Genomic DNA, 12,884 nt, shown 5'->3' on the forward strand with positions numbered 1-12,884 from the left:
TAGATTCCTGATTATCCGGTACTTATTATTATTTTGGTTTTTTGGATCCCAAAATTCCTTAACTTTAATCTGAACCAGTCTTCAATTAATGTAATATTTAAAATATAAATATCGATAAATAAACGAAATAACCAATCTCGACACTGTTTCAGTGAGAAGAAATTAATGGTTATTGTAAAAATGAGTAGTGAAATAATTAGCTTTATGTAACGTATAAGTATTTTATTTATTGTATCTCTGTAGCAAGTCCCCAATTCCGACCCTTTCTATTGCAGTTGTGTGTCCTGGTTGGCCAAAATGTGGAAACACTGGCTTTGTGGCAAACCACGGACTGTCGGAGTATTATTAATTTAATTGAATCTATATTAATCATTAACAAGATAGTGGTACAGAAACACTAACCTAGTTAAATATAGTTTCGAATACATATTTAATTTCGTTCTATTAGGTCAACCAGGAACATTATAGGAGGAATGAGGATGCATAATATTTTAAAATGCAAACACGTAGAAAATAATGAAATAATCCCACCATTTTCATCTCCATGGCGATATTTTCCTGAGCCTGAGATCTGGCATAGCTTACTAATTGGATGGGCGAACTTAAGTTGAAGGGATAATTGGAGTGATGGCGTGGAGGGGGAGGGAGGTAGGATCGTGTCAATTATAGCCCAGTTACTCAAAGCCGACTTAGATAAAGCGACTGGAGCCCAACACTACACAAACAAACACAAGCACTCGACACTCGGCGAGCTGCGGGGAGTCTCTAACTGGGGATTTGCAAACTGAGGGAAAACTATTGCGGAACAGCTATTACTTTTGATTTTAATTGTAGAAATGAAATACGGTTAAATAATTAAGTTTTCATAGTAAATCTTGACACACGTCTGGCGTGCCTCCATATACTCCTGCCAGTGCTCGCGTCTTAAAAGAAGAACTATGCTGAATAACAACCGACTACTTTTTTTACGTGTTTATGTTTTTTGTTACTGAACTTTCCTCACACCTCTTTAGGGGAAAAAATATTCCCTAAACGGATCTGACGATGTCGTTTGCGCAGAAATACGCATAATTCAGTAGGAGAAATTTGAACCCAAAGGCGACAGCATTTGTCCTTTTATTTTTCCATAGTGAGTTGACGATGAGTCAATAAAAAATTAAATCATTTAAGTTTAGGGCACAAACGATTTTACGAGTTATATTTTGAAATAAATGTACAGAATACAAGGAAAACTTTATTTTTAGTACGAAAGCCGCGATTATATTAGACTAGTTGGCAGGCAGGTTATCTGTCTACTGGCATCGTGTAAACACGGCCTAAAAGAAAATGAAAGAAACCTTTTAATGGTGTTAAAGGTACTTATATTAAAATGCACATAACATTGTCTTTAATGGGTTTGAAAAATTAATTGTTCTCTTCCACATGATGAAATTCATTCATTCAATATCATACTTCTATGTAGGTTCTTTTACGAAACTCACAAATTTAATTATAAATGTTTCACAGCTACTGAGTTTATATAAATGTAATATTCTGTGATCGGCCGGAAACTAAAATCTTGAACCCGTGACCTCTTCACCCCATCGCTCCATTGGAATCTCTAAGTATCGCATTTAGGATCCAGTTAGCAATTCCCCAGACTTGCGCAGAGCGTTAATTTTCCACAATTCCGCAAATGCAAATCCCGCGTTCCGATATCCGACTTTATTGTAAACTGCCGGTTTTAAAATGCTTTCTGGTCCAGTGGCGTGGAAAATGCATCTTCTAGGAAGCGCCGTTTGAAGGCATCTGTTGTCCCGGGAATACAAAATAAGATAAACTCCGCTACAATTATGCCTCCCTCCTCATCTCAGGAATTGCTTAGATGGATACAACCAATCCCCGGTGATTCGGTCGACCGTCACAAACAAACTGTCACTGCGTCTTCATTTCCGTAATCCTGTTTTTCTGTTGGCCTGATATATTAGAGTGAAGTAACGGAATAAGAATCAGGGAATGAATCGTATATATTACAATTGAAATTTTAATCTATGACTTACTAATATTGTGAGTGTGTATCAAGCAGCAATAAACTTTACATTGCGGTCATACTTAATCATCAGCGTAGTTGAACACTGTAATTTTAGATTCACACTGATTTTCCTCGTTCTCGTATTCAAGGAATATCGAAGCAAATGAATTGATAGTACTGCATATTTTCCTTATTGTTGATTATACCGAGGCTCCCAAGTATTATTCTATCCTATTTCAGATAACTATTTTGAAAAACTAGTCCGCAAACACCCCAGTTTCGTTTGCACCCAACAAATATTTTGTGACAACTTTTTTAAAGCCTTACAATAAACTTTCTTAAACTATTAATAGATATACGGCCTTCTAAATTTTGGCGATTTTTCTGCTTAATCTCATAATAAATAAATTTGTACTTTAAAAATGATAAAATTTGTACTTACTGAATATGTCATATTGTAATTGTAATCTGCTAGGTGCCAATGCCAATACGTACACCAAGTCAAATTCTAAGTGCATAAGTTATTTTAAGATATTTTTTATAAAGAATTCTTTTGAAAATGTATTTAATTACGCATACAATCTATCACAAGTTAATTAATCTTATCATTTGCTAGTTACATTTTGCAAAACAGTTTCCCTGGTACAGTATCCTTTTTACAATAAGGATCCCTCTCGTTTAACTTTGTTTGATCTGCATTGTTGGATGCGATCGCAAACTATTTGTTTTACCTTTCACTTTCACCCAAGGTGGATTTTCAACTTCCGCTGCTCGGGCTTTACCAATAAGGGGAACAATAGGATATTACTGCTCAAGTTGGCTTAGCTACCGGGGCGAGTGCCAATTATTTACTTAATTATCCGTATAATCACTGGCTCCCGAACCTCTAATTGCTGAGATTTGTGGGTTTGTCGAGCACATCTGCGATCTACAGTCAGAATGGCGAAATGGGAAAAGTTTTTATGTGTTTTGTGTGCAAATGAGGGCTGGGAATTGCGTTATGATTTGTCCCTGCGTTGGAGATGCTGCGTTTCTTACACGTCTGCACGTTGTACTGTGTTGTTCATACTTGGCTCTTGAAAGTTGAAAGTTGTAAGGTTAAACTGGGAAATGTTACTCAATCGGACATTTAATAGTCTTTTTGTTTGTTTACCAATTATTTATGTAAAAGCTCGTAACTCCTACATTGTCTGAGGAAGAAACTGTTTGTTTGACTATTCTAAGATTTTTAGTAATTTTTTTAAAATTTTTTTGCACCACGTAAAGGAAAAATGTATTATTTCTGAGAAAATCAAATGTGTTGTTCAAAAAAGTTTAATCACTTACAACGTATAATATTTACCAATTTACCGTAAATGTGTAACGGCGCATAATTAATTAACAAATTTGCTATTATTATAAAATATAATGGGGCAGTGTTATATGACTTAACATTTACAGTCGTGTTTTGACACATTAAAAGTTGTGGTATCGAAACGTTCGTTTTGCAAACTGTTGAAAACACGTAGTTCAAGCGATGGACATTATGTATCATAACATTGATAACGATGTTTCTAGTTGCCCTGAGCGTGTACAGCATGCTATAAACTGTCAGAAACGCTGTACCAGTCTATCAGATACATGTTCTGCAGAAAACTAGCCACAAACTAGTGTTCAGTAATTGTATAAACCTCCTCCAAAATGAAATAAAAACTCAGTTATGTTGTGGCTGTGTACATAAAACAGTTTTATCAAGTAACGATAACCTCTAGTATTGATGCTGAGATGATAAAACCTACTGTTAGAATTATTGAACGTTTAGTTCGCTGTTGGGATGCACAGACCTCCTACTCATGACCTTATTTTAATCATCATTGCTATCTATACATGCTTCATGTTTACAACCTTATTGCAACCTTATTACAACCTTATTCCACATTTTATGTGGAAATTTACTTATTGTTCTAGTATAGAATAGATTGTAAACAAATACTTGTTAAATAAATAAATCAATAAATAAATTGGTTTAAAAACCTTTTTCTGTACATGGTTCAAAAAAAGTAAAAACACTGACCCTTGGAGATTGGGTTTATACCAAGTGATACACATTCTGCAATACAGATTCATTTTCATAAAGTAGTATAATCAATCTGTATCAAATTAGGCTACATTGTACAGCGATGACTATTTTGTGACCATGTAGCTCTCATTATGCTAGTTAGCCTACACAAAACAGATGATATATGTTCTTGGAAAAGCATGCCACTGTGGACTATAATCAAATGCTTATTAAGGTAGCATTGACTAGAATATCGAAAACACCTTTTGAACACAGTATCGCCAAAGATAGCATATGCTATCACTAACAGATGATTGATTGAATTCGAATTTAGTTGTAATTCGAAACAACCACACTAATAGGAATTCAACAAAGCTGAAGTGACATTTCTTTGTTGCTTAAACAAATTAATTTTATGTAGTAGGGTTAAATTAGTTTTCACTGAGTATCCATAACCACATACTGTTCTAGTAACTGTATAGTTTTCTTTTTTTACAAATAGTTGAGACCAAAGCAATGGACACTATGTGGTGGTTTAAAAATAATATAGATTTTCAACTGTCCACCGCCGCTAGGTCCAGTAACAAAAACAGGTAAACAAAACAGAGGGCTTGCTTTGTTGTGGCCGCATTGAATAACCACGAATATTGAGTCGGGTTTAATATTTGTTTTACATTATCACACTGGTTTACGCAATTTATATAATATTTTGCTAAAACCCACTGCCAATAAACGTACTCCAAATATGAAAATTTAACAAATAAGTACTCAAAATTGCATTGTTACAATAGAATGTTAGGTGAAGTGGTGTTGCCAACACTGTTGAGTTATTTGGAGTGCTTTCAACTGAAATATGTAACTTATCAAGTATTAGAACGAGCTTATATCTAGTTGTTTTGTTTGCATTCATGGAAATTAGACAATATGAATAAATAATTGTTGGAGAATTTCGTAATAATGAATGAATAACTGCACGGTTGTTTCTCCTCAATTTTGTATTAGCTTTGAACAAATATTAAGGTAATACTAAGGCTATTTTTGTGATTTTCGTTGCTATTGCGATTTTGACTGTGAAAAGCTTTGGTTTTCTAAATTGTTTTATGGAATTTTTAAAGTGTTAATGTTTTCACATAATAAAGGCATAGTTTTTACCGTATAAGTGTTTCAAACTGTGAGAACGAATAAATCTTTTAGAGTATAATTGTTGTATAATATATCCCTTGTAAAGAGAATCGATCAAATGGAAAAAAATGTTAAAGTGTGTTAACTGCGAAAGGAAATCTCCATAACTTTGCTCAATATGTAGCAATTACACCTACATTCAATAAAGAAAGACTAACTTAAGTATATATTTTCCATTGTGTAAAATTTTTCATTTTAATTTATTTACAATAGGTTTTGGTTATTTACTATACATACAAAGCTTTGTCAGATACTGAGGTGCACTTTTGTTACAGGGTTCAGCTCTGTGATCCCAGGTTTCCCGCGCTACTCTGTGATCGGCGACAGTAAAAACGGAGTGTTCAACCTGCGAGTTGTGAACGCTTCTCTGGAGGACGACGCCGAGTTCCAGTGTCAGGTCGGACCCGCGAACTTCCACAAGGCTATCAGGGCGGACGCCCGGCTCTCCGTCATATGTGAGTATACATAGAGTACACTCTTCATCTGTAGAGTATGTCCTCATCTAAATGAATGCATCGCACCTACAATGTGTGGAATCTATGTACCATTAATAACAATAATAACACTTTTTCTTGCAATTTCTATTTGACGATTGAATGAAAATAGTTTTCACTGGAACAAGCACTACAAATACCATAGACGTTTGCTAGAGCTGGTGCACGTTTTTGTTGTAAAGTTTCAATTGCATTACGGACGCGCCGTTAAACTTGATGCAGCAATATGGATACATCTGTGTTAGGCGGGAATTGCATCGTAAAAGATGAAGGCGATCACACAATGTGATAGAATACACAGTGTAAAATCACTTTTTATATCCAATTAGTATTATTATTCGTGTATGCTTTCGTGTAAGAAAACAATATTTTCATTGACAAATCCATTATTTATTCGTATTATGTTTAGCACATAGTATTTTGTTGAATTTCAAAATCCGCATGACCACTTTCACTCTCGATTTCCAACAAATGTTGGGGTCAGTAATGAGTCAAATGTGGGGTCGGGCGGGGCAATTCATCAGCTAAGATACCTGGATGGACTGTGTGAGAGAGAGCGCAGATAGGGAGTGCCGTGAGAGTGAGTGAGACAGAGAACAGACTGTACCATCGATCCAGTGAGGCATGCGCGTTGCGACCCCCGCGTCTCAAATGTGCGTTTTGGCCCAATTAAATATGTTTATTGTTCAGGGAGCGACAACACTTGACAACACTGCACTCAGCGACCACTGTGTCCCTGGTTGTCGGGGTTTCGTGATTTGTTTCTTCATTGTGTTTCGGTTTTTAATTGGAAAATTGTCGACGATTTATTAGCAAAAATAAAAGTTCCCTATACACAATTTTCACTTTGATACAAAATTAATGCTGCAGTAGTTGATTGTAATACAGTTTGGAAAAATATTAACGGTATTAATGAAAATTGCATTTATATTAAGGACGCGCAAACATACTATTACCATTTCAAGGCCAGTTATGAATAATATGAAATATATATTTTCAATATGGAGTGCTGAAACAACAGAAATATATTTTACACCATTTTCAACTAGAGATCATCAAAAACTGAGTTTAGTAAAAAATGTGTACAGTACTGTAATTTTATACACAAACAAAATAAGGGTTTTACTGGCGGATTATTGTGCTCTTGTAATACACTTTAGGAACCTTGGATTCTCCTAATAAATCCACTATCTACTATACTTATTCAACATTAACGTCCTGTGAAACTAATAAAAACATAAATCATAAACAGTAATGAGCTTAAAATAATAAATTTAGGCATAATGTCTTTATTCGGTGCAAAACTGCTTATATTTCTCACACAAATTTTTCCCTTGCATAAATCAAAGGCTTTTAGTTAATTGTTTACATTGCATGCTCAGGCCTAGTTCTAATTCATCTAAATTATTACATTTATTAAACACAATTATACCTGACAATGTATTTGTTTGAAACATAGTGTAAATAGGTGGTGTTAGTTCAACAATGATAGTGCCAAATCGTAAACATCAGCGATCAAAATAAACACCCTGCTATTTGTGAGTAACAAAAATAACATTTTCAATCAGCATTGCTTAATTACTGTAAATATACGAGAGAAATTTAAATGAACTGGTTAATTGCTTCGATGCCTAACAATAACAATCAAATTGTAATGTTAGAAAGTTTTCTGTTATATTTACTCTTGTTTTACTAATAAACTCTTAGTTTAATAGCAAGGGGAGTTTATGTGAGAATCAATGAACTATCAAACCCATATTTGCGAAGCGTTTTAATGTTCTCAGTATTACAACAACGTAATAAAAGCAAGGTCACAATAGCATAGTTCATTCTTTAATTTTAAGCAAAATTTTATTAAATTACCTTACAAAATGATGCCTATTTTCTGCGTTATTAAAATTCATCGGTAGTAGTAATGATAGTTTGGGTCTTGAATCGTTGAAGACTAAACGATACTATAATGAGGACGACAATCGAGGCAGAGAGAGTTGGAATTTTGAACGTTAAGCCGTTAGGTGATATTGCTCCAGTCCTTGTAATGAAATCCTTTCTCTCTTTAAGTTGTGGAATAATTTGAAAATTGACATTTTAATGCAATTATTCTTCCAATTAACTTCTTGTTTAAATTTTACGGTTGTTGTTTTAGCTTGGGTGAATTTGAAGTTGTTAATATTTTTTGTACAGTATTTTCCAATGTCACGAATTAGTTTCGTAATCATCCTACATTGGAATAATATAAAATTATGTTATCCGTTCCGCCACTCTTTCCTAAAATATGTGGTTATAACATTTTAATTATTTATTAGACAACAAATTAACTTCTTAAATTGTTTAAAATCGGTTGAACGAGAACAGTTTTAACACTACTAAGTTGTACGTTTGCTGATAGAGATCTTTATTCTTTTAGAGATTTTTATGTTTTAAAATCATCTTGTGAATGTAAATTTTCTTTTCTCTAAAACGACAAATAAAGTTTTTGTATTACAATCAACTTTTGGTGGTGTGTGTGTTTTTTTTTTTCAGGAGGTTCACTGCTACAATTGTCTTGTGTTTAAACATTCATCAGCCTTATTTAGAGACTTATATATCTTTTATTGGATAATAAAATGCAGCAAAATGTGCCATTATACTTTCAAAGCTTGTTACTGATTTTAAAGTCACAATATAAAGCACACAGTAAAGAATACACTTTCCACTCAAATAAACAAACCATTCGTTTCATCAAATGATACTCCCTCGTGGAGATATTCAAAACAAAGAAGTCGTTCGGTAAAACTGTGGACTGTGTCAACACACTTGAACGTCAAATCCTGGAATACAGGGAGTTCCCCAGGGACCTCTGGAACACCGGGTATCTATATGACCTGAGCAGGGACAGTATTTGTGTTAGGACGTTCCAACGAACTGTTATTCCTTTACTGTAGTCTCTCTCAATTACCCCCCCCCCCCCCCAAAGTAACAGTATGAGGGGAAGTTCCGTGCTTTTCACTATTTCCATCACACTTCAATGTGTTTGTAAGGATCATTGAAGCGGCGGAATATATCGGGTTTGAAATGTATTGTTCGTGTGGTAAAAATGTGTCATTGAGTTGGTGGGTTTCAACATTCACAAAAAGAATAAAACATGGCATGCTTCGATGATTGGATTTTTACAGTAGAACGTCTTTAGTTTTAAGGACACGTTTGAATAAACAAGACCATGTAAATATATTTTTCCTACAGTTACCTAACAATGTACATGTTCTCTCACTGATTTGAGAAAGCAAAGTGGCCAATTCGCTCATCAGTGAGACAATGTTAACATTGTCTCACTCTAATTACTTTGTCTCACTCCAGATTTGCATCGTGAAGGCACGAAATAGTGAGCGCGTAACATGCAGTCAACGTCGTATGCGCGCGAAATACGTTGGCAGCACTGGCTGTAAATCAGCTGGTCAGCTGTTGTACTGTTGTATTTGTCACTTCGCATTAAATGTTATGTTAAAAGTTCACTTCTGTGTAAAAATAGGTTATGTTTCTTCACCAATTTATTTGTTTTATGGTAACTGTAGGAAAAGTATAATGTGCAACTCGAGTTCAAAGTACAATTGCCTCACTCGAGAAACCATTCCTCACTCGCCTACGGCTCGTGAGTAAGGATTTCTCTCGAGTGAGTCAATTGCTCACTTTTCTCACTAGTTGCACAAATAACTATTCTTGTTCAGTTTATTTTCATTTTTAACATCGAGTTAGCAAACATAAAGGTTTGGCTGAACAAACACACTTAAGTCAATCTTGGGTTAGAGATCGGTGATGAAAGAGTGATTCGTTCACAGTGTAAATTATTTTAGCGCAGGTTTTAAACATGCATTTACATACATGTAAATAAAAATGTTGTTTTTGCTCAATTCAATCGTAATAAACTTATTTTTTGTGAATACAAATGTAGGTAAATCTAAATATAAACTTAGACAACTTCAACTTTGATGCTATAGAAATAACAGGTGAGGCATAATAACGAGCGATTTTAAAAAGCGCGCGAACCAAGCTGCGTTGGAGGGAGGTGGAGGGGATAGCATCAGTTACGTTTGGCGCGAAATAGCATTTAGTCACAATGGAGCGCTGGACCCCACAGCATCGTGCGTACGCTGTCAAAGCCTTTTATCAAAACGGTAGTTCATACCAGTTAGCACGTCGTGCATTCCGCAACCATTTCAACATTAATCGGAATCAGCCGGTGCCATCTGCCTGTGCGATTAAAAATTGGGTTAAGAACTTTGAAGAGACTGCGTGAACGACAAGGAAGAAAACAGGAAGACCGAAAACTGTGCGCACACCTGAAAACGTTGAACGTGTAAGAGTCGCCATTGACAGAAGCCCTCGTCGCTCAGCTCGCCGACACAGCGTTACACTTGGGATTTCAAACCGAACGGTAAGACGAATTTTACACCAAGATTTGCACTTCCACCCGTACAAAATCCAAATGGTTCAGGCCCTAAAGGAAACGGATTTTGTAAGCAGAAGCCGGTTCAGCTTAGAATTTTTGGATTTGATTAATGAAGACGAGGACATTGTAAACCGTTTGTGGATGAGTGATGAAGCGCACTTCCATCTCTCAGGTTATGTTAACAAGCAAAACTTTCGATTTTGGAGTGATGTTAACCCTAGAGAACTGCATCAGCAGCCATTGCATTCCAAAAAAGTAACTGTTTGGTGCGCCATGTCTTCATTGGGGATCATAGGGCCATACTTCTTTGAAGATGGCCAAGGCAATGCGGTGACAGTGACTTCGCAGAGATACGCAGAGATGTTGGACAACTTTTTTACTCCACAACTTGGACAGTACGAAGTGAACGATGAAATGTTTTTCCAGCAAGACGGAGCAACATCCCACACTGCTCGAGTAAGCATGCATATTGTCAATCAGTTGTTTCCAAATCGTGTGATCTCCCGAAATGGAGATATTGCATGGCCCTCTCGTTCACCTGACCTCACAGCATGTGATTTTTTCTTGTGGGGTTATCTGAAAAGTAAGGTTTACCAAGGTAATCCTCCTAGAACAATTGAAGCCCTGAAAGAGCGGATCCGGCAGGAAGTTGGTCAAATCGCACTGGCAATGCTACGAAATGTGATGAGTCACTTCAAGGTCCGGCTGGAGGAATGAGTACGTTTAAACGGACGCCATCTTACTGGAGTTATTTTCAAGAAATAACTGACATTTTACTGTTGCAGAAAATGCTTTTTCATGTTTTTTAATATTGTGGAATAAAAATAATTTTTTTACAAAGGGTTTTTATTTAACAGTATTTTTAAAATCGCTTGTTATTATGCCTCACCTTGTACATTTCGATAAACTTAACGCAATTTTTAGTCAGCTGCTAATTAAATGTCTACAGTTAGAATCCCGATTTCCTCCTCGACATTATGGCAATAATGGATTACTATGTACACATAATACATATGGTCCTACACAGCTGGATGATCCAACAATTATACGCTACATCATTCCATAATACATATACTATGGATGACCCAACAACCCAACAACATATACCCGGTCCCATAATGCATAATACTCGTTGTATTCAACTGAATGATCCAACAATCAAACAACATCCAATTAAATAATACCCGTTACTAAACTATAAGGTCCAACAGTTGATTCCAAGCCCCCAGATTGTCACTCATCAACAACAGTTTCTCCTTTCTCAGTGTTGTAGACGTAATGTTTAATTCAACATGAGATGACACCATTCGCCAGTACTTTGTCCCGTTATCAGCTCGTCCTAACCCACCACATTTCCTATATAGATTCTCCTCTCGTCCTATCTCTCCCCTTATTGAATCAAGATCAGTATCACTCAGTTCCTTTATCGAGTGTCGTCAAACCTGTTTTACGAGTTCCTTTTCTACCTTTGTGGGAAGAGTATTTTGTCAGAGTGGTTTTAATGAGTCCTTTTAATTGTTTAAATTTAGTTATTGGATTACACAATAATTGTAATAGAGTCAAAATTTTATTTTCATGTTCAAGGTTGTTTGAGTTGTAAAACTTGAGGGATTTGATGTCAAATTGTTATACTAATTTAATAATTATAATTATTTTTACTTTTAAATTTTTTCTTTTTTGCTTACTTAAATCCATTGGTCTCCCCATCCCCGATTGTATGGGTATCAAGGAGGTTATGCAAGTGAACTGTAGTAATGAATTGTAAAAATTTCAAATAAAGTATGTTGTTGCATGTAAACAACTACGTACCTTAAAAAAATTTAAGTTTACCTTAAAAAGGTATCAGTTCGACAATGGTTGATGTTTTAACGGTGCAAGCCAGATAAATCTATTAATTTTGTCCGTAAAAAGACATTTATTCACCAGCAAAATAGGCTTTATCTGGGTAACTAATAAACTGACAATTTAACCTATTGTTCTGTTGTACACAAGATAAATCTATTAATTTTGTAAGTTAGAAGACATTTATTTGCCAGTAAAATCTTCTTTATCTGGGTAACTAATAAATTAACAATTAAGCTATTGTTCTGATGTACGCTCTAAATTTATTAGTTTTTGTATGCTACAAGAATTTGAATTGCAAGTCAAATAATTTTAAATATTAATAAATCGACATCTTAAGCTACAGTTCAAAGTTGAATCGGTCCCCAGTACATGTTAATAGTGTGTTTTGTCACCAGGTCCGGGGTTCACTAAATCACCTGATGTATGACCCCCCCCCTCAACCCCCTACTACATGATTTGTCGTGGCACCATTGCTCTAATTGAGTGATGGATGTTACTACTCTTAGTTCCTCTTTCGCCACTTTTTATTCACTGTCACATTGTTCTCTGTGTATAGACTGGTGGTGCATTGTTCACCTGTGTTTTATTGGGATTTTTCACGTGATTTATGCTTCTTTGTGTAAAGTTTTACTTAATGTTTACGATTTTCATCTGTTAAATGATTGTAGTAAGCTTTAATAAGTAGTTATATTTTAGATTTTTTTGTCAATATCTGAAATATTTTAAAAATTGTTTAACAGTAAAGTTCAAACATTTTACACATATTCAAATAATTTGTAGATTTTGCTAAATAAAAGCACCATTAGGATTTGTAGATTAACTTTTGAAATGAAATGAAAAATGATTTATAAAACAGGCAAAGTTAAGGAATAGATTGTTCTATTTTAT

General features: G+C 35.0%; 1 protein-coding gene across 2 annotated transcripts in view; it reads left to right on the forward strand.

The window, feature by feature from the left end:
• Positions 1 to 12,884, forward strand: part of LOC129004623 (nephrin-like) — a 363,928-nt gene that overhangs the window by 327,449 nt on the left and 23,595 nt on the right. For both annotated transcript variants that reach the window (XM_054433169.1, XM_054433170.1), the window contains exon 3: positions 5,507 to 5,686. In XM_054433169.1, coding sequence (XP_054289144.1) covers positions 5,507 to 5,686 — 180 coding nt within the window. The remainder of the gene's footprint in view (positions 1 to 5,506; positions 5,687 to 12,884) is intronic.

The sequence above is a fragment of the Macrosteles quadrilineatus genome, unplaced genomic scaffold (assembly GCF_028750875.1).
Source record: "Macrosteles quadrilineatus isolate MER2022 unplaced genomic scaffold, UCM_ALF_1.0 Scaffold_10__1_contigs__length_6754688, whole genome shotgun sequence".
NCBI lineage: Eukaryota > Metazoa > Arthropoda > Insecta > Hemiptera > Cicadellidae > Macrosteles > Macrosteles quadrilineatus.